This window comes from Eumetopias jubatus, unplaced genomic scaffold, assembly GCF_037043125.1.
Source record: "Eumetopias jubatus isolate StellerSeaLion01/CBP00866 unplaced genomic scaffold, mEumJub1_p1.0 scaffold_15, whole genome shotgun sequence".
NCBI classification, from domain to species: Eukaryota; Metazoa; Chordata; class Mammalia; order Carnivora; family Otariidae; genus Eumetopias; species Eumetopias jubatus.
The window spans coordinates 44,509,353-44,535,888 of NW_028274821.1; the positions used below are offsets into that span (position 1 = coordinate 44,509,353).

Below are 26,536 nucleotides of genomic sequence, written 5' to 3' on the forward strand. Positions count from 1 at the left end.
CCTTGCCAACTCAGCTGTCCATTTATTTTATTTCATTTTTATGAATTGTAGTGTTTTTAGGTGTTCTGTAGTAGGAAGCCTCCTCAAAGTATCTAGTCCTACATGTTGTTGTATCTAGAAGTCCCTTCACCCAATCCTTGATTGGATTAAGTAACAGATACTTACTTGGCATAAAGTTTGTGCCAGGCTTACTGTAGGCCCTTAGTAAACCAAGAATAGAATACAGGGTGGTAAGTCCACGGATGAAAGTAAGTATAGGGTGCTGTGGCATCTCGGAGGGAGTTGCCTTGCACAGGCTGAGGATAGGGAGTTGTCAGAGAAGATGACCAGGAAGTGATACCTAAGCTTTAAGGAGTCAGCCTGGTGAACATGGAAGCCATATTGGATAAAATCAGCCAGAGAAACTCAGCATTCAGGAAATGGCAAATATTTTAATGCAAAGTGTGGGGAGGTTGGAGAGAAGTCTGGAGAACTGAGCCTCTAGAACAGTGAAGCATGGTCAGCTCCTGCAGAAACCTGCTGAGGTATTTGTCACATTGCCACACCACCCTGAAAAGGAAAAACAGGTTGAAACAGCTCTTAGTAATACTGACGGCGTGCCTCATGGCTCTTTCCTTCACCACCTTGTCCAGATTCAGGCTTAAAGGGAAACAAAATAGGAAGAGAGGTCGTCTCTGTCCAAAAGTTATCTTCTAATTTCGAATTATCTGCCACTTGCCCTGTAATCCTATACCTTGATATATGGCCTCAATACCTGTGCTCCTCCTTTAAATGGTAAGCATCACAAAGACAGGGAGTGTATCTGACTTGTCCCCATAGCTGGTATTTGGCAAGTGTCTCTGCTTTTTGAACATATGTAATTAACAGTTATTGGGAGTAAGTAGAAAGCATTACTATTCATCCAAAGCTGACTCTAGATAAGTTGAATCCTTTTGCATCCCTCTTTACTTTTGCCTCCTGCTGCCCACTGAAGGAAATAGAAGGTTTACAGGCACAGGACAGGAAAATCAACTTTGGAGCAACATGGTCTTCAGGATAAGGCTGGAGCTCAGAGGCCATGCTTTAAGTTTCAAAGGAAACCTGAAAACACTGGGTTTTAGGGGTCAGAAAATATATTTCTCTAATTCCTTTTTGGTTTCTTAAAATATGTCCATGGTCCAAGATCAACAAACTAAGAACTATGAGCACATAGGAACAAAGTTGAGTGTTGTCATCCATTAAACTTATGACCCAGTACATTTGGCACATTATATTGTTTGATTAGATTCATATGTTAAGGCATTGAGATAAGTCACTTTAATTAAAATAATGTTTAAACAACTAAATAAAGTAGTTCTAGAGGCAGCGAGGCAATGGAGAAGGCAAACCTGGATGAAAAAAGCCCAGTCTGAGGTCCCTCTGATGTCCCCCGAAGCTGTGTAGCTCATGAAATCACTCCTCCCTCCGTGGCATTGGAATAATAGCAATACCACACATTTGTTGAGCGCTTGCCACATGCCCATATGGATTCAAACTTATACTAACCCATTTATGTTCCATTTGCCCACAAAGCTACCATAGGACAGTACCAGCTACCTTTCGACCAGGGTAAATCTTGAGACCCTAGGCAGGGATAGACCTTTCCCTTTTGTTGAGGAGCTGACTCCTTTCACTCGTTCTGAAAATGGCACCCAAAGGTCCAATCGACAGCTGTTAACTGGAAGCTGGCTAGAGAAGCGTTAAAGGAGCAGTGAGGGACCTGTCCTCCTGGGCAGGACAAAAAGGAGTCTCGGATGAGAGAAAAGGCAGAGATATGATTAGTGACGCACGTAGGTCCTAGGCCCCTGGGAACTAAAGAAAGGGAAAAAGGAAGGAAATTTAGAAAGGGAACTGGGAAAAGGTAGCAAACAACTTCTAGGTCCTTACCCCAATAATGCCAAGGGATTATTTCAGGTCATTCACAGGACTATATCACCTGCCTCCCAAAAGGAGCATTGATTAGATACAGTGTCAGGAAAACAGACAGCTATCAGGATTCAGTGGCAGCCGAAATGAAGTAAACTTTCAGACCACATCAGGTGGCCTGTGACAGACTGTGATGGAGAGCAGGTGAAGCAAGAGTGCTGGGGCCTCCTCCCCATTATCTAACGTGGTATTTATCTTGGAATTGCTCTACACAGTGTCCTTTTCCATTTTTCTTTCAAGTGAGTGACATAAGCACCGCATGTTCCAGAAGACAATTTCAGTCTTCATATTTGCTCCTTTGTAATGTGTCAAGCTTTAGTACCCTTTCCCAATAAATAGAAACACAGTGAAATTATCATGCAGTAGTAACAGCTTAAGTATTCACCTGCTAAAATGTTCCCCTTGTGCTAGTCTTTCCTCTAATCTGACTCTCCGCCACAAATATTTTGGTAAATGCAGTCTGAAAACAACAACCACCAAAAAAAACTATATAATTGTGTGCTTATAAAATGAAATTGTATGCCATGTCCCAAAAAAAGATTACAAATGACCACTTCAAATATGCTAATTTGGAAGGGGAGGGGAAAACATGTATTTTAAACTATAAAAAATAGTAAAAAGGGAGAAATGCTGATTTAAGAAAAGATACTGCAAAATTGGAGCTAATTCAAAGAAAGGGACTAAAAATAATAAAAGGCCTCAAGGAATGAACATTTTCAAAATTGAGAGAATTTAAGAGTCTAACATGACAAACTACAACCAGTCCTACAAATACCTCTGGGGAATTGGATTCCAAGAGTCTGCATTGTTCAAAGGAGAAAAAAAATAAAAGCACTGAAATAATAGCTACCCAAAGGGAAGAAAAAAATGAACTTTTAAAACGAAATGTTTTAAATGTTTTTACTTAGATCAGCTCTCAGATGCCTGGAGTCATTAAAAACTAGCTGGGCAAAGCATTTGTTTTCAGATAACAAGCTCTAATCGAGTAAGTAGGGTGTGGTTAATGATTTATTATGTCATACATTTTTAATCTCTTATGTCTGGACCTGAATAACACACTGGAATGGTTTAGAGCTGTTTAATATACCTGTAACCAGTGTTCACTTAGTAGGCACAGAGTAGGGCACACCCAAAGCTTGAATAAACTAGAGAGTTCCATATTATTTTACAGGGTCACAAATCTGTAAAGATGTTCTTTTACTGAGCATAAACCTGATCCAGAGTAAGGCATTAAAATGGTTAATGATTAATTTTTGTGGGGACTTATTTCCCTTAAAGATGTTATTTTCCAAACGTGTTGACAGTTTGGAAGGAGAATAAAGAAAATCTGCAAATATTTTACACCAGGAAAAAAAGAGAACAAAACAAGGACCTTTAAATATATCTTGTATATGAAAATGTAGTGTCCCAAGAAAGCCTGTTGGCATTTTCAAAAAGGAGGAAGAATGAGCCAAGAATGGCCTCTACCTACTATAGCACCACCTTGCAGAATGGACCCCATTTTCTGTTCTTGGCACTCACAATGATGTGTTAGAGATTTAAATACTATGTTCTTGAAATATAATAGAATTGTCTCCATACAGACTGTCTAGACAGGGCCGGGATGTCTGTTTAATTTCATTTTATGTAGCAGCTAACAGTCTTTTACAAATAAATGCTTTTGATGATGATGTTGATGTTACTATAAGCAGGTGGCCAAAATTTTGGGGATAAAGCTTGATACCTTAACATTAGCACTTTATAGTGCATGCATATAACACGGAGTGCTATATAAAATTTACAAATGTCTGGCTATTTATTGAATAATAAATTTCAGCACATTTTATGTTTCTTAATATTACCCTGTTAAATTTGTTTATGTGGAGGAGGAAATATCAATCTGCCTATTCAGAAAGCCGGCAAGAATCCCTACTCACTTTTCCTAGTTGTCCAAAATGTACAAGTATTCTTGTATATCTGTATTTTAAAGAAAGGAAATTTAGATGTCCCATCAATGCGAAAGCTATCAAGATATAGATTTCCTGCAAAATTTGAGAAAATAGAATTGGAATTTTCTACAATGAAAAATAGCACCTCTGTTTCATTTATTTAATGTGTTAGTCACCATTCTTTTAACAAATACTTGAGGACTAGTATATAAGAGGAAGCCAGTCAAAGATTCCTGTCCTCCTGGAACTTAGGCTTTAGTGGAAGGAGACAGACAAGTAAAAATGAGCATGATAAAGGAGTAAATTGTATGGTGCACTTGAAGGTGATTAAGTGTGATGGGGAAAAAGGAAAAGTTTAGAGGATCAAGAGGAATCAGTAGTAGGAGTGGATATTGCAATTTTACAGAGAGTACGCAGGGGAGGTCTTTTTGAGAAGGTGACCCTTGAGCAAAATCTTGATGGAGGTGAAGTAATTAGCTACTTGGAATCTGAGCAAAGAGAATTCCAGGCAGAGAGAATAGATGAAGCTCGTGTCCTAAGGTAAGAGCATTTCTGTAGTGTTCAAGAGAGAGCTGGGAATCCAGTGTGAATAATGGAGATAATAGGAGGTGATGGGGCCAGATTTTTACCTCCATCTGAGATCAAGATTTTGGCCTTCATCTGAGTGAAGTGGAGAGCCATTGCAAAGTGGTAGCAGAAAGTTTACACAATTTGCTTTATGCTTTCATAAGCTCATTCTGGCTGCTGCAGTGACAAAAGTCTCTCGGAGAGCAAGGGCAGAAAACCAGTGATTGGTTAGAAGACTATGGCAATAATGCAAGTGACCTAATGGTGGCTCAGAGGAGGTTGTGGTCAGATTCTGCATACTTTGCCTATAAAACCAATCTTTCCCAATGGATTAGATGTGGGAGTCAAGGATGACTCTAAGGCAGCGGTTCATAAAGTGTGGCCACCAAACTAGCAGCGTTAGAATCATCAGGGAACTTGTCAGAAATGCATATTCTTGGACCTCACCCCAGATCTACTGAATCAGAAACTCTGGAGGGTGGGGCCTCAGCAATCTTGTATTTTTCACAAGCCTTCCAGGTGACTCCGATACATCCTCAGGTTTGAGAACCGCTGCTTGAAAAGGATGGAGTTGACTGTGACTGGGAAGGACTGGGGAGGGAACAGATCCAGGGAGAGGGAAAGGATCGGGGGTTCAGGTTTGGACATGATGAGTTGTGATGTCTCAGACATCCAGAGCCTCTATCCATTTATTGTGAAGGAAACTTGTAACCTTTTCCTTTTTTACCATCAGTACATTGAGGATTCCTAATATTCTGAGGATAAAACTTAGAACTAGTAAGGTTTTCTAAAGTCATCAAGTAGTTGATAAATTTCTATAGATGTTTTTATCATGAAGTAGCAATGCCAAATTGCCAGCAAATAGAACGAATGCCTTACTAAGCAACTCTGTTTTCTTGTATGGTAACATTTATGAAGAATGAGTGGTTAGGGCAGGACGAAGGGGAGATAAAAAAAATTCAGAACAGTTGCAAGATAGGGAAGTAAAGCGGGAAGCATAGATTTCTTCCGTTACTACAGTTCATGTGGACACCTAAATACACTTTCTGGTGTTTTCTTGATAGTATCAGGCATTAATACTGACTCTGGAAATAAAACCATAGAATCAGAATATGGCACTCATGTAATATCTTAAGTGAAACAGCAAAAATTAGCAGAAAAGGCCAGCCACTGAAAGACGGAGGTAAAGCAGAGAGATGTCCCTCTGGAAAGAAAATGTCTTCTTTAAAAAGAGAGAAAATAAAGAAAAAAGCATGCTTCTCCTGACCCCGAATCTATTTTCTGTATATTTTTTCAAAACCATTTTAAAGGCCTTTCAGATGCTCCCACCTTAGCTGCTGAGATATCATCTTTTACATTTCACCCAGTGAGTAAACTCTGGAAAGCCTAACTCTCTTTTATCCCACAATGTAATCTGATCCACCGCTCAGCATCAGGGGACATCTGGGATCCATCTTATCTTTCCCACTGGCTAGTTGATTAACCAGAAAGTGTTTTGAATTGGATTCATATATGGCAGAACTCCACGGACTTTATGAATTACAATGGGAGCAGATAAAAAGTCAGATTTTATTTCTGTGCTTTTAAAGAAGAAAATTCTGTTGCCGTTCGGATCGAGTGCTTAAAAATTGGAGAGAAAAACTATTATATTGTATTAGTGGCTAAATACGGTAATTCATGGGATCATCTGACTATTTTAAATAAGATACATTTTTTTTTCAGAGTGAGGAAGTCCTAAGTCAGTAACCTGACACAGAGTTGTCAATCCACAGGCATATTACAGTTAGTTGAAAATAGAAGGCCAGGGAAAGTGTTAGATTGCTCTTTCTTGCTCCATTTCTACTTGATGGTGTTTCTAGAGACATAAGAGAGGCTGGAAGTTGGAGACCTTTAATCCAGTGCATCCTTCCTACACCATGTTTTTTGCCAGGTTCTTGGTGAGGGATGTGTTTAGTTCAAATAGCCACTAGACTTTTCAATAATCTTAATCGTTTTCATCATTACTACCTATGAGGGAGGTTCAGTGCATAAATATATTAATAATTCAGTGCATAAATACATAAATAATTCATTTGTTTTCTTCTTTGTTTTAATTATCCCCACTGAAAACTCATGATTCCTACTACTAAGATTTTATGAGAACCAAAATCACATTGTATATATCCAGTACATTCTACATTATACAGTATAACCTAAGGAAAACCACGTCTCGTGGGCAGAACTGATGACATACGGTATCATAAGGCATGTCTCCAGAAGCTAATATTTCAAAGGTGATGCCCAGGATAAGTCATTAAATATTTTTCAAAGCAATTAGGGCATCAGTTTCTAAATCTGATTTCTAGGAGGACTAGGAAGGATAGTGGTCTCATGAACCAAATTATAATTAAAAACTTTGTACATGAAGGATAGTGGTCTCATGAACCAAATTATAATTAAAAACTTTGTATAATTAAAAACTATGAAAATGAGAGCTGTTCTGCTGCAATTATTATGATCATCCTGGTGGGACAAGAAGCTATGATGACTTTGCTTGAGTGTTCACTCCTGCAAGCTGGGTGATCCCAGATGTATCAGGGGTTCAATGAGGGTCTTGAACTATGCTTGAGATGTTTTGGGTTCAACAAAGAAGCTTTTGCCAAATCCTTCTTCCCTTAATTTTTAAACATGTGTATTTCAAGGGAAATTTGATTCATATGTTTCTGATTCATTTACACTTAAATCATCAAAATGTTATTTTGTAAGGGCTATTTGATGTCCAAGAATCTTTCTGAACCTGTTTTATGAGTCCTCTTAAGTCCTTTTTCTTAAAACAGGAAGTTGCATTTTGCCAAGTACAAATAAACTAAAACGTTAAAAAGGTTCAAGTTCCAGTTTCCAACTCTTAACTCCAGGTTTTAAGTACATTCTCAATTTAGCAAAATGTATTTTCCCACCCCTACAAAAATATGGGTGGAAGAAAAGACAGTAATGATAAAAGTGAGTAAAGGTATTCCCAAGCATTATTATTCTTAGAGACATTTCTCCAGTTGTGAAGGTTCACAAAACCTGCAACAGATACACTTGCAGCAATTAGATACAGGTGAGTTGAGAACAGCTGCTCCTTGATTCTCTGTTTACTGTTTTCAGCACAGAAAAGAAAACCTAAAAGTGTTAATATTTTAACTTTTTACTTATTTTACCTTTGAATGCCTTTGAGTCTTATTTATTTAGTAAAGATGGGAAGACTCAACACATTTGGTTGACTAGAAGGGACCCTAAGAGACTCTGCAGATGAGGTAACGTCAATTTAAAAACATAACTGACACTCTTCTCGGAATCGGATAAATGCAGAAAATTATCTCTGGTTCATACTAAGGGGTCTCTTAATTATATATTACCCTCATTACTTTAATGCAGAGGTGATTCAGCCTGACCCTGTAATTCCCTTACAGCTAATTCACTTTCATTTCTAGAAAAAGGAGGTAAAGGTTAATTATGAGATGTGCTTGCGACCATTCTAAACAATTTCCCCAAGGGGGAAATTGTGCTTTCTTGAGCCCACCTCAGTATTTCTTTTGTACTGCTGAGAAATCAAGTGATTCTTGGGATGGCAAATATTATGCAACTGAAAACACTTAATTTAAACATAATTAATAAGGGACACCCGGGTGGCTCGGTCAAGCGTTCGACTCTTGAATTCAGCTCAGGTCATGATCTCAGGGTCATGAGATCAAGTCCCCTGTTGGGTTCTGCACTCAGCAGGGAGTCTGCTTGAGATTCTCTCTCCCTCTGTCCCTCCCCCACTCGTGCTCGCTCTCTCTCTCTCTCTCTCTCTCTCAAAAAATAAATAAAAATAAAATAAACATTATTAACTAAACTATCAGTTCTGCTATGGGAGCTCACATGCAGTGGCCACCAGGGAAACTTGTTGATCATAGAGAGCAGGTTTTATTAACAGTCTCTGTTGTATCTCAAATGGGGTAAGTTTAGGAAGAGGATGTGTAGACTGGGGGGCAATGTTCAGTCATAGGGTTCTCTCAGGACAGAAGCTAGTGAGTGAGGTCTAAGCAAAGACTGATAGGATTTGTAAACAAGTTGTGGTCTTGTTTTTAACGTGAGCCCATGAAGAGTGACTGTTAAAATCTGTTTTTGCTTTTATTTTTGGAACACATCGTCTGAAAGGAGCTAGCATGAAAACATTTAAGTTCAGACAATTTGTGTTACAGTCGTACAACTTACCTGCTTTGTGTTTCATAGCATAGTTTTGTAGGGTGTGGTTTTTGTTTTATTTCTCACAAGGGACAAAGACACAAGAGACAAAGTATAACATGCTTATTGATTAATTGATAGAACTTAATTTTTTAAATTGTAGCCTATCATTTACAAAATTAATAAGTAATGAATTTTATAGTTTTCTCAGACAATATTTGAAATCACTTAAGCTTCATTGGGTACCTATGTGTCTATACCTATATTATATAAATTATTTTTCCTTTAATACTATGTTTTATTCACTCCAAGAACATATATAATACTATCAGTAAAATACCTTTGAGATTTCATATTGCATTTTAAGCTATTTTGTGTTCATCTCAAATAAGTGTTTACGTGTTTACCAACCATCTTGCCTGGAAAGAATTTATGCTGCTCCAAATATTAAAACCTTATATGCTACTTAATAGTACCCCTAAAGTTTGAAAAAAGAGTCAGGAATTCCATTTTATGAAATAGAGTAATGCTATTCTCACAATGCTTCTTTAAATGTAAAGAGATTTTTCAGAGAAAGAAACCTTGTATATGAAGAACCCTCAAAAATGATGATGTGGTAACCAAGACCTGCTAAAGGCCACATGCAAACCCCTATTTGAGATTTTTAAAAATTATAGTAAAAGCCTTTCAACAAATGGATATTCCTTTTTTTTTTTTTTAAGATTTTATTTATTTATCTGAGAGAGAGAAAGAGAGAAAGCACCAGCATGGGGGGAGGGACAGAGGAGGGAGGGAGAAGCAGACCCGCTGAGCAGGAAGCCCAAAGAGGGACTCCACCTGAGCTGAAGGCAGATGCTTAATTGATCGATCCAGGTGCCCCCAACAAATGGATATTCTATAATCTTCCATACTAAATCCTAATCTGAACACATGGAGAATGAAATAAATATATCCATAAGCCTTTCCGAGGGATAGGTGATTCTTGCCTTTTTAAAGTTGAATATCATTTGCGTTCGCTAAAATATATCGTGTTTTAGATAACAGCCATCTGAGTTATAGTCTTAATTTTAAAATGCCCTCTATAAGATATACATTTTTTTAAAACATTCTTATTTTCCACTGGTCTCTGCCAATGTGATTTAAAATTCAAATTCAGAGGATCTCATAATTCTCCAGCTTTTTCTCTTCAGTGGCTTCATTGAATAATCATAGTAATAGCTACCATGTACTGTCTTCCTTGTGCCAGTATTTGTCTGACATAAGCCCCTGAAATTCTCACAGTGACCTTGAGGGCTTAGTATTACTGCTTCTGTTTAAACAAAAGGAAACCTAGTCTGAGAGAGACCCGCTGTGCCGTAACCTTGCTCCCATCTGAGAAGTCCAAACCTTTCCACTCTGCTGTGTTGCCTTAAGCTAAGGAAATTCAGATATAAATGCTCTTTTCTCTTCTTTTGTTCCCCATAATTAATTCTAGATACTCTGCAGCCTGAGTTTTAGAAAAACTTACAAACAACTCCACAAAAAAGGTTTGAATGAAATTATCACAACTTTGTGCTGCGAACTGCCACAGTATTGTCATAGCTTTCATTATTAGAACTGAAAGCAACAGACATGTTTTTTGACTAACCCTCTGACTTCAGTAAGTTCTGCTGAAGTTACCAGGGAATCAAAATGGTATCTCATTGTGGGGGCGAGGGGGGGGAGGAATCCATGGACCAATCAACATCTTTCAGAAAATACATTTCAGGGTGACAACTTTCCCAACGAATATCAATCAGGTCGATCTCAAGTTGATTACTTTTCCATTTAGCTTTAATCCAAAAATATATTTCCAGGTGATTTACTTTCTCAAAGCTTTATGTTTTTCGAGGCCAAAGAATCATAGGACCTCTCAGATGATATGGGAGTGTCCATGTGTAACAGCCAGTTCATATGTGTCGTTTTCTAAGACTTTGACAGACCACATGCTGCACACGCTGTTTTCTGTTTGGGCTGCCCTTTCACCTGGGTGTCCCTCCCACCTCTCTTCTCCAGGACTGCCCACCAGAAGCAGGCGACTTCCGGGCTCAGCAATGCTCTGCTCACAATGATGTCAAGCACCATGGCCAGTTTTATGAATGGCTGCCTGTGTCTAATGACCCCGACAACCCATGTTCACTCAAATGCCAGGCCAAAGGAACAACCCTGGTTGTGGAACTAGCACCTAAAGTCTTAGATGGGACCCGTTGCTACACAGAATCTTTGGATATGTGCATCAGTGGTTTGTGCCAAGTAAGTGCTGGCTTCTTTTTTTTAGTGTCTTTGTGTAAATAGCTTTTGTGTAGTCCTGCCCTCTCAATCATTCAGTGTTACTTTTTCTAGAGTTTATAAAGGATGACAGATTTGAAAGCTGAGGTTTAATTTCAGTTGAAACTATAAATGTTGTAGTTTGTGTTAAGGAAAAGAGGACTGGAATATTTTTACTCTCTTTGAGTCTCAGCTGAATTTGAAAGGCTGAAAGTTCTTGAATATGTGCTTCCCTTTTGTATTAGATCCAAAATTGCCTCTACCTTGGTTGTCCCTGAAAAGTATTTGTATGTGCATATGTGGGGTGTGTGTGTGTGTGTGTGTGTGTGTGTGTGTGTGTGTGTGTGTGTATGTATGTGTATGTATTTGGAGGCATCGATTTTCATTTGCTTAGAGCTTCGGAATTACCTGGGTAAGATTAACTCTAAAGTTTTCAAGTAAACTCTGGGCAAATTTCTTTCTTCATTATTATAGCTGTAATTTTGTTGAAAGTCCAGGCAAACTCCTGAAAGGCATGGCAGTGCGAGCTCAGCCTGGATTTCATCCAGGCAAGTCTTTAAAACAGGGATAATAAAGAGGTTTGATTTCTGGTGTCAATTTATCAATTGGGTGGAGAGTTAGTAAGAAGAGAGAAAGTTAGTAGTTAATATGTTTGCAATGTATTTGCCATCTTTATATGAAAATCAACTCTGGACTAGGATGACCAGCCTAGTTTTTGGAGCATGCAGTTGCTATAATTTCCTGTGTGCTATACTTGACCGTATACTTTTATATTTTACTAAGTAAACATTTTGAGACTCTTTGCTTCTCCAAAGACAATATTGGTTGAAATTTTTCTCTCTTCAGGATCTCTAATATCTCAGCTGGCAAAGTAAGAATAAGCATGAAGTATGTCTCAGTGATTTGTCATTTCAAATTCACAGTTTGGTTTAAAACCTAAACCTATGTTTAGATATAAAAGAAGTAACTATAGTGTGAATTACTGAAGAAATGTGAGGGGTCCTGCATGATTTTCTGTATATGAGAAGGGAGACAGACATGCTAAGCCTTCATAAAATTTAAAATCATGAGACAGGGAAATTGTGGCATGTGCAAGCATTTCTCGGGTAGGAGGATGGAGATGATACATACGCGTCTGCAGATTACTTTATATACAAGAGATATGTGAATTTCAGATACAAATTTGCATATAGAATCCTACAATTTTAGAGATAGGAAAAGCCTAAGATTATCTACTCAATATCCTAAAAAGCCGTAGATTTGAATATTGCTTGTGATATTTGGTGCTTGCTTCCTTCTCTGCGATTTTCACCGGTGTTGAAATGGAATTATGAAATCTGTAGCTTTGGGAATAATAGAGAATTGTAAAGTGAATGCATATAGAAAAGAGGCTATGATGTAGGGAATGGCAAATAAAATAGTAATAATTCCTTATGTGCGTTTCCTATGGTAGTAAAGCCAGAGAGATTTCCACTTTGCAAATGAAAAAAAAAAAAAAAAACCCAACAACAGAATAATGACATGATTTTCTGAAAGTTATATGATTGATCGTGAAATGGGACTAAATTCCCAGTCTCCTGATATCTAGTCCAAAGCTGTTTGTACTGTATTACACTGACAAATGGACCAAAACAAACAAGACAGGTCAGCAAATTAGGTTTCATTTATTTCTGTGGCATGGGAGTTCAACGTGGCCTCTTTCTTTTCTAAACTAATCCTGCCAGCTGGCTTCATATATGTTGGCAACTGAAAGGGAATCCTATCTCAGCAGTGAAAGTATGAATTTTATATATAGTAAATATGGAGTAATAGTGCTGGACGTTTGGTTACAAGTATAAACATGCCTCCTCCGGTTCAATTCCTGTTAGTTTGACTTTCTAGATTTGGGGGGGTGGCAAATGTAAATTATAGAGTATCTGAAAAGAATATCTGAAAGGGACAATAACATAGCAAAGGAGATGAAATAACTCAGATTGCCTTTAGGCACTCATACGCAGTTTGGCTGGAGAGCAGGGCACCCCTCAGCTCTATAGTAAGAAGACAGAGAGGTAGTTTGGGAAAAAAATCATGGATACGTGCATGGCAGATGGACAGGACCCTGTGAACAGTGGGTGGCCAAGACAGTGTTTTGGTGGAGAAAAGGCATAATCATAGTTCTGCCTTAGAAAGATTAATATAGCTGCAGTTGTCGGACTTTGAAGTGCAAGGCCCTAAAACCAAGAAATCCAGCTGAAAGGGGGCTCTTAGAGCAGCCAGGGTGAGGCGAAGTATGAGCCTGGGTCAGGGCAGTGACAGCAAGGAAATAGTAAGAAAACTAAGCTTAAAACCAGGAAGGAGTTTTCATTTTGATTAAAACTAGTATAGAGGGTAGAAAGCAATAAATCAAATTAATCATGCTCAGGGGATCAAAAACTACAACTTAACATGAATTTGTAATGAATATAATTTTGGATCCTTGCTACCATTACCATAATAGCCTGCATTTTCATGATTAAAGCCTACTTCAGTTTTATAAAAAAAAAAAAAGAGGGAAGGGAGAGACAGTAGCAAGATGATAGAGGAATAAAGATGGAATATTTAAATGCAGTGTATACATTTTTAGAAGGACAAGAGTAAAGTCAGTCACTATAAGAAAAGCACTCACTACTACCTCCAAGAGTTTAAATACATAAATTCTATTCTACTTAGAAAAAATTCCTTTATTTAGCTTGTATCTATGTATTCATATTTTCAGTCTTTGGTAAGAAACATGAAGAAAAAGCCATGTTTTCATAATTTTTAAAACTGTCAAAAGGCTCAATGCTAACTTAAATGTGTAATTTTTCACTTGAACAGCTTCTCCTAGTTTCCTGGAGAAAAAAAAATCATCTTCTCTGCTCTATTTTCCCTCATTTCTACCACATTTGTTGGGGATTCTTAGCCCTTTCTCTGGCTTTCTTTCTGCCTTATTATAACTTTCTTGGCAAGCAGTTTCAAATATTTTTGATGCTTGAAAGATATAAATTATAAGTATAGAGAAGCAAATATCTAGCTTTGGGCATAGCCTTGCTTCGATAGAAAATGACAGCATAACTACAGAGACTTGTCATTTATAAGTACTAATTGTTTCAGTTATACCTGTTTAATGCTCAAGTAAGAACCAATTCCTCACACTGGGCCTTTAACTATTAAACTATTAAATACAACTATTAAACTATTAAATACAACTGTGGAGTCTTAACTCTTTCAAGTCAGGAGATACCTTAGCAATCCATAGAGAAGGAAACGGAGACTGGAAACTGTCCCAAGGTCATGACCTTGAGTGGGTCGTCTGTATTTGCTGTGGGTTTGCTTCGGGAAAATTCTAGAATCATTACCATTTATAATAATGCCTGATTCTTAGTAATATTAGAGCATCCTATTAGGCAGTATACTCACTCTAGTAGTAGTAGTAATATTAATCATAAAGTAGATTCCATTTTTGAGTGACTACCATATCTAGGCATTTTATGTTTATTTTTTCTAATGCAATTGACCCTTCAACAGCATGGGTTCAAACTTTGTGGGTCCATTAATACATGGATTTTTTTTTCAATAAATACATTAGAAAACATTGGAGATTTGCAACAATTTGAAAAAACTCACAAATGAACTAGGTAGCCTAGAAATACCAAAAAAAATTAAGAAAAAGTTATGTCATGAATGCATGAAATATATGTAGATGCAGTCTATTTTATTTACTAAGACACAAATCTATTATAAAAAGTTAAAACTTATCAAAACACACACAAACACAGATTGTACAATATCTCTGCATTTTTGCTGTTGAATGTTGGTAATACCTACATCACCTACAGTGTTTTGTATCAGTAAGGTCATATTGATGGAGACGTTTCATCTTGTAAACGGGTGACATAAACTTACTGTATTGATAAATGCAGTACAGTACTGAAAATGTGTTTTCCTTATGATTTCCTTAACATTTTCTTTTCTCTAACTTACTTTATTATAAGAATATAGTCCATAATACATATAACACACGAAATATTTATTAATCAACTGTTTATGTTATTGGTAAGGCTTCCAGTCAACGGTAGGCTATAAGTAGTTAAGGTTTTGGAGAGTCAAAAGTCCTACGTGGATTTTCAACTGCTCAGGGGGTGGGCACCTCTAAACCTCAGATTGTTCCAGGGTCAACTGTATTTACAACTCTCCATATTAGGCAGCATTATCTTCATTTCACAGATGAAGAACTGAGGCTCAGTTATAGCACCAGCCCAGAGACACCAAGTTCTGTCTGACTTAAAGCTCCAACTCCTCTGGTGAGGCTGAGTGGATAGAGACAGGAACCATCTGATGTTCAGGAATGGCTCCCAAACTAGACTGCATAACCAGAATCACTTGGAGAGCTCTTAAAAGATACAACTCTTAGTCCCCATCCCCAAGAAACTCAGATTTATTAGTCCTCTATAGAACGCCCTCCTTATGATCCTGTTGTTTGACCACATTTATGGACCACTTACAGGTTGAAAAGCAGACAGGATTTGAAGTCAAAGGACATGGCTTAGAATTGGCTCTTCTTTCCTAATCTTGATCAGCCTTCCTGAATTCTGTTTTTTAATCTGTGGGAAATAAGATTGTCTCATAGACTATCGAACACCAAGTGAGAAAATTCATGTGAAAATGCGTAACTGTCAAGTGCTATGGAAATGCAGAGAACCCTGAACATTTTAACTTCCAAAATACATAAAAGTTGTGGTTCCCTGTGTGAGATGTCATAACCTGGTAACAATTCAAAAAAGTTTCTAGAAGGAGATAAAGTAAGAAACTGCTTATTCTGCTAAGAACATTAAAAAAGAAAAGGAGAACTTTCATCATGTACTTCACCATCATTTCATAACTGAAACGTTAATAACAAGGACATAGTAAGAACCTGATTTCAGAATCAAGGACAATACTTTTAATTCAAATATACTTTGCCGTATGAGAAAGTTACTACCCTGTACTTAGTTTTTTGTTTTTTTTTTTTTTTGCATCCAGAGTGCAGAAATTGTTACAGTGCTTCACAGACCAGCATTCAAAACACTGTTTTTAAGTTCTAGTCCAGCCCAGAGAAATATTGCTACTAGGTATGATTTTCCCAGGATCTTACAGCTCGTTAAATGGCAGGCTGGAGGTCAGAGGATGTCAATGTTTAGCAACATTTTTTACTATGCTCCCTGTGTAATTTCATCAGCGTATCCCATGGGCCAAGATTTTGTTCAGCTTTAACGCTATCATTTATACATAAAACAACAGGTTTAGTGGATATATCTTTTCAAACCACACTCCTCCCTTTGCATCCCACCCTAGAATCTGATCATTGTTCCTGGCAGGTCACTGTGTTGGTGTCTCTCCCCCAGCTTGCATCTCAAACTGAGAAATACTGGGATTTTTTATTTGCTTGTTGTCATTCAAGATCAGATGAAGTTGGAGATAAGGCAGAGCTGGGGCGGGAGTGGGGTGGAGTGGAGGGAAGGCAGCATTCATCATCCTGCGAATAGTCAGACTGCCTGTTTCCAATTTAGGCTCTACCACTCATTGGTATGGGACTTGGAGCAAGTTCCTAGCCTCAGCTTCCTCATCTGCAAAATGATGCTAAGATTTGTAACTACCTGATAGGATTGCTAGGAGGATTAAGTAATCGAATGTTTAAAGTGCTTACTATAAGCTTGATAAATACTAGCCTGTACTAGTAGTAGTACCCAAATTACTTCTTGCCATTGACTTTTTCTCTATTTGAGTGCATGGTTTAATGCAGTTATACATACAAAAGGGGATACTGACATCCCAATGAATGAACAGACCTTCTGTTAATTTCCTATTGCAACCTTCTTTTACTAATAGCTCCACATTGTACCATTATCAACTCCTGATCCAGGGTAGTGAATTGCATCCTGTCCAGAGTTAATGAGCCATCACAAATAGGATCAGCTCTATTAGTACTGCTGTTATTCATTTATTTTCATTATCCAAATTACCCCATTTATATTTGCTATAAAGCACAAAGCTGGTTTCTGTTTTAAATGTATAAAAGCGAGTAGCATAAACTTACAGATAGAGCATGTGCTGCCGTTAAAAATAATTTTGAGGTTATTTTGAAGTCAAATTCAGAAAACTGTGCTTTATATCTATAATTAATGAAATTCATCATTTGATACCTAATATATTGTATACCAGAAAGACAAAGTGTCACTATAAACCAGCTCTTTTGTAATGAATCTACATATTTATAATACTGCTTATGGCTATTTTAGAAAATAAACCATTTCAAAAAGGAAGAGAAGACTTTAAGTAACGCCTTATAGAATATTGTTTTAACATGAATAATACAATTAAAGAACAAGCTGTAAATTGGATCATGGAGTTTTGACATTTATATTATGGCAACGTTACAATGAACTGTGCTTCTAACAAAGAAGTTCTTTCCAGTTTTAACAACTCCTGTGGTGAGTAGTTAGAAATAAATTAAATGGAATGATTATTTCTCCATCTCTGTCTGTGACCTAAGTCACTAGTATCAAATGTCTACCAGTTATTCTAAAGGTGGTGATGTCAGGAACAAGGAGTTAGCCCTTTTCCTTCTGCGTTTTGTAATCCATTTCTATGTGGAAGCATGGTGTAGCTTAAACGATGTAAGGCATATTCTTGTGTTTTTTTTTTAAGGTTTTTACTTATTTATTTGACAGAGAGAGAGAGACAGCGAGAGAGGGAACACAAGCAGGGAGGGGCAGCGAGAGAAGGAGAAGCAGGCTTCCCAGTGAGCAGGGAGCCCGATGCGGGGCTCGATCCCAGGACCCTGGGACCGTGACCTGAGCCGAAGGCAGATGCTTAACCGACTGAGCCACCCAGGTGCCCCTGTAATGCATATTCTTTCTTTCTCCCCCCTTTGCAGGATACGGTAAAAATGAAGTGAGCTCATTTACTACCTCACTAGTTAAATTTTGGCAAGTTACTTAGTTTCTGAACATTGTTTATTTCTTCTCTCAAAAAAACTGCTACACGTGAGGTAGTGAGGATACAAATTAAGTAAGATCTCTTCGCTCAGGAGTCATACGTTTGTAGGGTTACTGTGAAAAATTCAGTTATTTAAAAAATTATTCATTTAACAAATATTAAGAATTAGCAGTGTGTGTGCTTGATACTGAAGATAAGATGGAGAGGAAAAAAAACCTCTCTGAATTTACACTCTGAGGAGAGAGATGACAAATACATAGAAAATTACACCATCACTCTACTACATGCCCCTCACTGAATACAAGCAAGTACACTCAGGTCACTAGACTATATTCTCCTCACTGTAAACAGGGTGCTCTTTGTAAAATACAGATTTGGTTTCATTTCTTATCTGCTCAAATCATTTCAGTTGCACTCTTTTGCATCAGGGTAAAGAAAGCCCAAATTTCTTATACAATGGGTTTCTTTACTGGGTCACTTAAAACAACAGAAATGTATTCTGTCACAGTTCTGGAAGCTAGAAGTCCAAAATTAATGTGTCCTCATAGCCAGGCTTCCTCTGAGGCTCAGGGTAGAATCTTGTTGCCTTGTCCTAGCTTCCAGTAGTGGCAGCCAGTCTCTGCCTTCATCTTCAAGGAGATATCTTCCCTCCCTGCGTATATCTCTGTCTTTCCATGGCCTTCTCCTGATGTCTCTGGTTTCTCTTCTTCTAAGAACACCAGTGACATTGGATCAGGGCCCGTTCTACTTGAGTAGGACCTCATCTTAACTTGGTTATTTCTACGAAGAGGCTCTTTTCAAATAAGATCACATTCACGGGTAATGGGGGGAGGGAGCAGTGAAGGAATTTCAACATATCTTTTTGAAAGACACAATTCAAACCACAATAGCATGCATCCCTATTTATTTATATGTAGTGCAAACATATACATATATACTTATATACACACTTACATGCATGTATATACAAATATTTTTAATAGTGTGTAGGAACCACAATGGGGGAAATTTAAGCTGTGTAAATAGGCAGGAGATTTCACCAAGACATGGGATCAAGGAATACTCAGAGGAAGAAAACTGAAAATGCTCTAACCAGTGCCTAAAGCTGAAGGAGAGTGAAGGGATAAAGAGCCTATGTCATGAGGAGATGTGTAATGTTTAGTAAGAAGATTGTGGACTTGTAATATTGAGGGCAAAAGAGTGCCTTTGAAATAATTCAAGCAGATGGAAGATAAGGGAAGGTGTGTGTTTCGGAAAGAGCACTCTATCTTCAGCAAGAGCAATAGAGTGGGAGAGGGCAAAAATTGGTAGTGGGATGAGAAGGAGAGATTTGAATACAAATTAGAGATTGAATTCATGGACTTGGTAATTGGTTAAATGCAGCAGGAGAGAAAAATTGAGAGCTGAAGGTGGTGCCTGGCTTTCTAGTTCGAGCAATGTGTGGTGCTGCCATTCATTGACACAAAATAGAGGACAAGAGTCAGGCGTTGGTTTGGGGCAGTGATGAGCATGAGAAGATGATACACGGACAGTGCACTGTCTGCTATCTGCTATTCACTCAGTAACTTCGCATCCTTCCTCCCTCCCTCGTAACTCTGTCTTCTTAAATGAAAGGTGTGTTTCCATTAAGTTTGTATAGTCACAGGCCTATTTATGCATGACTAAAAATTGGCCAGGTTAACCTTTTCTATGACCATGTACCAGTTGGATGGCAAGTCAACCTAAATGTTTGTCTCTTTCAGGAAAAACTGAAGTCAAACTAGTGTGTAGCATTCTTTTTTAAAAAACAATTTGATTTATTGCTTGTTTGTTTGTTTGTTTGTCAGAGAGAGAAAGAGCACAAGCAGGGGAATGGGCAGAGGGAGAAGCAGGCTCCTTGCTGGGCAAGGAGCCCAATGTAGGACTTGATCCCAGAACCCTGGGATCATGACCTGAGCTGAAGGCAGACGCCCACTGACCAAGCCACCCAGGCATCCTAGTGTGTAGCATTCTGAGGTTCCTTGAGGTATCTTCTCACTTTGACAAGCCAAGAGATATAAAAAGTGACATTCCATAGGTCCTCATTCATCTCATGATGTTTCCTTCTTGCCATCCCAATTAGGTCCTTTTTTTTAAATTGATGTATTATGCCTGCTCACAGAAAGCATTTTTGTTAAATGGGAATATGTTTGCCATCTTGATATTCAGTTTGTGAGGTGGGAAACCTTTCTTCCTATAGCTTTCATAGGAAAACTTTTTTGGAAAGTTACATTCGTTTAATTTTTTCATTGAACTGAAGCATGGGTCAGGAAAGACAGGATTGATTTTGTTTTTCCGAAGAGATTTGGTGAAGTAGTTGAAGAGAGAGTGAATCTAACGTAAAAACAAATTTCAGATTTTATCCTTTTTGGTGCTATATAGTTTGCAGAGTACACTGTGCATGTCCCCGTGTGCTTCTTGTGCCAATTCTTTGGGATATCTTTATCATTTCCATTTGATAACTGAGGGGGTTGAGGCTCATAGAAGTTCATACAACTAGAAAAAGGCAAAGCTATAATTCAAATCCCGTTATCTCTATTATATGTCATCTGTCTTCTGGGAAAAGATATTTTTTAACAATGAAGCATAGTATCAGTAAGCACACCTCTTTGTTAATAGGGGTATGACTATAGGGAGCTCAGGTAAGGAACTCCATGACCCGGGCATTCTGTGTTCCATTAAATGAAAGCCCTACCAGGATCTGGCAGCTTTCTTGATTCATCCCATGATGCTTTGTTTCACAGATGATTCTTTGGGCCACTTCTTTGCAAAAATACTGAATGTGCTCAATTTTACCTAGTTATCTTTAAGACTGTTTCAGTATTGTTAGTGACTACAAAGTTTGAGATTCCCGAAGACTACTCTCACTTTTCACACCAGCTTCAAGTTTGGGATCTCCAAGACTACCCTCAGGTTTGATAATTCACTAGAAGGACCCACAGAACTCGCTGAAAGCTGTTGTACTCACAGTTACAGTTTGTTACAGCAGAAGGATACTGATCAAAATCAGCCAAGGGAAGAAGGGCATAGAGCAGGGTTCAGAAGAGTTCACATATAGACCTGCCAGTTTTCCTCACCCAGTAGAGTTGTGTAGACTGCGCTTGCTTCTCCTAGCAACAATACGTGACAATATGCATGGAGTATTGTCAAGCAGGGACACACCCAAGTCTTGGTGTCCAGAATTCTTATTGAGGTTTAATCACATAGACATGGTTGACCACCTGCATGGCTCACCTTAGTCTCCAGCTTCTCCAGAGGTTGAGTTGATACCATGTAGCCCAAAGCCCTCACCATAAATCACATTGTTAGCATAGACTATCTAGCATGGCCCACAGCCCTCAGACAAACAAAACCATCCTTATTGGTCTGGAAATGACAAGGGTTTAGAGATTACCTCCCACGAGCTAGGGGTAAGAGCACACCTCTCTTTGGGCAAAGTTTATCCTTTACTGTGCAGTGATTTTTTTTAGAGCTATTAATTTGTTCAAAAAATATTTAATGCTCACTATTAGTTACTAGGCTATCCCTTGGGGCATATAGCTATGACCAGGACTCAAGCCCACCTCTCCAGGAGCCAGAGTCTCTGCTTTCTGCAGCAATCATAGCTAAAGAAAAAAACATTCCCTGCTTCCCCTTATTTATTGTTTCTTACTTTGGAGAATCATCTTATTACCTATGCAAGGATTCCATGAGAATTACTGCAACATTTACACCAAATAATTATTCGTGTGTGTGTGTGTGTGTGTGTCTTGAAATGTGCAGAATAGTGCAGCTGCTTGGAAAACAGTCTGGCAGGTCCTCAAAATGTTAAACAGAGTTACCATATGAACAAGCAATCCCACTCTTAGGTAGATACCCAAGAGAAATAAAAGCATATGTCCAAAAACACAAAATTGTACTCAGTTATTTATAGCAGCATTATTCATAATAGCCAAAAAGCAGAAACAACCCAAATGTCCATCACCTGATGATAAATAAAATGTGGTCCATTTATGTGGACTATTATTCTCCAATAAAAAGGAATGAAGTACATGAATGAACTTTCAAAACAATATGCTAAGTGAAAGAAGCCAGTCACAGAAGGCCATGTACTCTATTATTCCGTTTATATAAAATGTCCAGAATAGGCAATTCTATTGAGACAAAAAGTAAACTAGTAGTTGCCTAAGGCTGGGGTTAGAGTAACAGGGAGTGACTGCTAATGAGTGTGAGCTTTCTTTTGGGGGTAAAGAGAATGTTCTAAACAGACTTTGGTGAAGGTTTCACAATTTTATGAATGTATTAAAACCATTAAACTGTGTACTTTAAATGGGTGAATTTTATGGTATGTGAGTTATACCTCAAGAAAGATGCTTTTTAGATGTAGTACAAAGATTCAAAAATCTATGGACCAAATCTAAAGACTGTTATCTAATGAGAGTAACCTGATCTCACTCTTGGACAGAGCTGTTATGACTAATCCCTTAGTCTGTATGGGTGTCCCCTTCATTCATTATTGTTCCAAGAAGTGGTTTCTGACCCTAAGTATTTGTAGGTATTAAAGCTGATTTGGAAACTGGCACACAACAGGTCTTTCATGAATATATGCTGAATGAATGGGTAGTGACATCAAGCTGGAAGTTTTACATCTTTTCCTTTTTTTTTTTTTAAGAGAAATAAGTTTGGACTTGAGAAGGTCTTTTCCTAGTATAATAAATTCTCAACAAAGCATTATTTGGTTAGCTGTAAGCAGATATTAACTCTGCTCTTTAATTCACTGTGTGATTTCACAGAAGACAGTTTAAAACTAAAAAGGGAATTAAAAATCTTGCAGTTTGATCCTCATGTTTTACACCTGAGATGTTTGGTATCCAGAGAAGTTCCATCAGATTTTTAGATAGGGCTGCTATGTGATACTGAACTAGACTCCATGGGGATATGAAGACAGTCGCGATCCCTGTCTTCAAGAGGTTTACAGTCTTAAGGGGATGAGGCTCAAACACGAATAACTATAATCAGCAGCATCATGTGAAGGGAGAAAGAACTTGAGTTTTGGACTCAGCCAAATACAAGTCTGAAGTCTGACTTCTAAATTTACTATCTGTGTGAGTATGGAATAATATATTAGGTGCTTTAATCCTCATTTTTCTCACCTATACAGAGGTAATCATGCCTAATATTAATAATAAGAACAGATCTTTATTGAGCAGTTTACATGCCAGGCACTTGCTGTGCAAACACTTTATGTTATCTCCTTGAATCCTCACGTGAACCCATGGGGCAGGGCGGGGGGGGGGTTGCTACCATTTTTATAGGGGAGGGAAATGAGACTTAGAGAGATTAAGTATTGTGGATTCATTCATTCAATTTATTAAGCATCTAATGTTAGGCATCTTGCTAGAAACTAGGAGTATACTAGAAGGAGCAGGTAGGAGGAGCCGTGGAACTCAGTTTTGAGGAGGTTGGAAGGCTTTGATGTCCCTGGCTATTTTACCCCCTTCCCTGGCACTCACTGTCCTTCAGGGAAACTTCCCAGGGGAATTAATATTCATTCCCATCTCTCACACCTGTTACTCTCTTGTTTCCTTTGTCTTTATATTAATCTTCATGGCCATCTAGCCAGTTAAATTAAGACCCCCTTACTGGCAGACACCGCATCCAACTCATCCTTTGTGTTTTTCGATTGATTTGCTCAGTATAAGACAGTTGCATGGACAGATCAACAACTCAATAAATCTCTCTGTTGACTATTTTCGTCTCCTGATGACCGAGCCCTCTCTAAATCACAAAAATTATTCATTCCAAATGCTTTTTTTTTTTTTATCTTTTATTTGGGCCTTATTCTCATTTCCTTTAGGCTGTGAAACAAAGTCCATTTATGTAAGTTTAATTTTTTTTATGATATTAGGCTAGAAATACTTTAGAATTTGGGGTCTCCTGCCATCCATTCTTTATTTACCATGGCTTAGGAGATGGCCCAAGTCTACCCAGAGCCTTTGCCATCAACCCTAACTGTTGGTTTGCTTAGTACATCACCCAGATTCTCTGGATGAACTCCCATTGCTGAAGCCCTTAGATCTTTCCTGGGATTAAACTCACAAAATGCAAGGTTTCCAAAGGCCATAAATATCGATCAGGATTCCACTGTGATGTAGTTTCCTTCCCAAGTGTATATTAGAAAACTGATCTGGAGATTGTTTTCTCCTACAGGATGTTCCATGGTTAAGCTAGATGATCTTCAGACATAGTTTTAATTAGTTCAATTCTTTCCATAATTAATATAGGTAAGTTTTGGGTCATAAAATGTTGGTTTTCCCAGAAACTTGAAATGCAAGGTTGAAGTATATGAGAAATTAGAAAGATTTGAAACTTTGCCTTAGGTTTTAAAAAAAAAAAAGTTAAATTAGAATAGTAAAGTAAAATTCAGGAAGCCTTTTTGAAACTGGGTATCTGAAGACACTTCCTATAATTGTTTAAAAATGTTAAAAATCAAATCCAAATATGAAAGGTAATTATTAGTAAGTAGTTATACACTGGCTGATTGGCAATATTTCCAAGGAAATATCAAGAAAAGGTATAATTTTTTAAATGTTGTAGCTACTTTTAATTGTCAAAATCCTCAATAAAAACAATTTAAAGCATCAGATAGCTTCCAGATTTTGAGCCATGAACATAATTTTATCCAAGTTTTAACATACTCATGGTTGCCAAAGACCCTCCTGGAACACTCCTAGGAAGAAGGGCTCCTTGCCAGCATCAGGAAAATCCACCCAGGCACCTAAAATTAGTGTAATATACCCCACCTGTCCTTTCTATTGCTTTTTTTGTTAGACTGCCTTGAGGAGCTCAGCTCAAGAATGTACAAAGTGTTTTTGCTCTGGGATGCCTATTTGTGATCCAAGGGAACACTTAAGAATCTGAGAAATCTAGACAGAAAGGCAAGAAATGATCAGTGTGGTTAGTAGAACACAAAGGCCAAGACAAATTCCGAGGCCTTGGAAAGTATTTTGAACCTCTACACAAAGCTAATCACACAACAGTGGCTTTGAAAGAACCTTGGAGATCACCAGCTGAATCTCCTCATTCTCTTTCTGAAGACACTGAGCCTCAGAGCAGGCAGGTGACTTACCCAAGGTCTCCGAACAAGCAAGTGCTGGAGCCCAGATTCAAACTTGGAGGTGTTCTGACTCCAAGTCCAGCGCTCTTTACTCTGTACTAAGTGCAAGTGCTTTTTGTACATGTGATTTTAAGAATCTTTAGAGTTTAAAGGATTCTTTTGATTTGGAGGATTCATTTTGTTAGTCTCTTTTACCATTACTGAGTGCGTTTCAGTCCCTGAGCTAAGTTTCCCTCCCTTGTGGCCAAATTATCACAGAACATTCCATTCACTTAAAAATAGTTGTACTATAAAAGAAAATACAAGTGGAAAACCTTGCCAACAATAAACATCCTAAAAAACTTCACACACACAGGGCTTCCATTCCTGCAGAAATGCCAAGTGCAAGCCTATTGCACCTGCAGGCTGGAGTGATCACATAGTGGCCAGGACTTGGAGACTGGCTAGTCCCATGTGCACTTAGGTTTATGACCAAATTAGAATATGACTTTAGTTTCTTGGCCAGCAGAATTACAGGTGATTTAAAGAAACAAACAAATATTTTAGGGAAAGAGTGGTAGGGGGTGAGGGAGCCTTGGAAAGAAGTGGCCAAAGTCACATTAAAATGAAAGAACGTAGCCAGTGTATCATTTTCCCAAGCTCTCACCTACTGCGTGCTTGACTGCTTCCTCCTCTCTGCCCCCTAGGGTTCTCCTGGTAGGGAGACGTTCTTCTCACCGAGTAACTCTCAGCTTCTAAGGCAGAAACTTCAACATTCCTGTTGGTCGACAGAAAGACTTGTTAATTTGATTCTCCCCATTGATTCTCCCATTCAGGCAACAGTTTTTTATTGAGTAATATGATATAATGTCTGTGCAACCATTTCCACTCTAGATTTTTATGTGACCTAGCTAGGGATGGATTTTTTTCTTCTCCTTCTTTTTATGAGTAGTGACTGCAAGGACATGCTTTGCTTGGGAAAAGGATACAATTTGGCTTGTTAAGGCAAAGACATACTCAATGGTGACATGGGCACAACTCTTCAGGCACCTGCCCTTTCCTGCCCCCACATGTGCCCAGAGACAGGCTTGTGAAGCTGAGGCTGAAGAGCTGAGTGTTTGGACGAGAGTAGGATCCTGCCAGGTCAGAGGAACACTGAGTCTCTTCATGCACAGGCTTTTTTTTTTTTTTTAATCCAGAGAAACATTTTTATGCTCATTTAAAACACGCTTTCTTAGGTAGTGTGTATGGAGAATGGTTTCATCGGGGCTATGTAAATCTAGCCTGGTATTTCCCCAAGTAGTCTCCAGGTTTCTCTCTATAATTTGGAGTATAGTTTTAGTTTTCTCCCCAGGTGATTTTCCTAACTCTAAAGCAGAGGTTGCGAGCTAGCAATCCTCCAGCCAAATACACTCCCCACTAACAACTTTTATTCAGTGCATGTATTATGGTTCGGTAAAAATTTGAATTAGTTGCCAGTATGCAAATATAGTCCCAATAAAACTTCAGATTCACAACATATCCTTTTAAAAATCAGATCTGCAACATTTGG

The 26,536-nt window shown here is 38.1% G+C and overlaps 1 protein-coding gene across 1 annotated transcript in view; it reads left to right on the plus strand.

The window, feature by feature from the left end:
• The window catches only part of ADAMTSL1 (ADAMTS like 1), a 936,829-nt gene that overhangs the window by 626,226 nt on the left and 284,067 nt on the right, over positions 1-26,536 (plus strand). Inside the window, exon 5 of the mRNA XM_088018750.1 lies at positions 10,665-10,901. Within this exon, the coding sequence (XP_087874876.1) occupies positions 10,665-10,901 (237 nt within the window). The remainder of the gene's footprint in view (positions 1-10,664; positions 10,902-26,536) is intronic.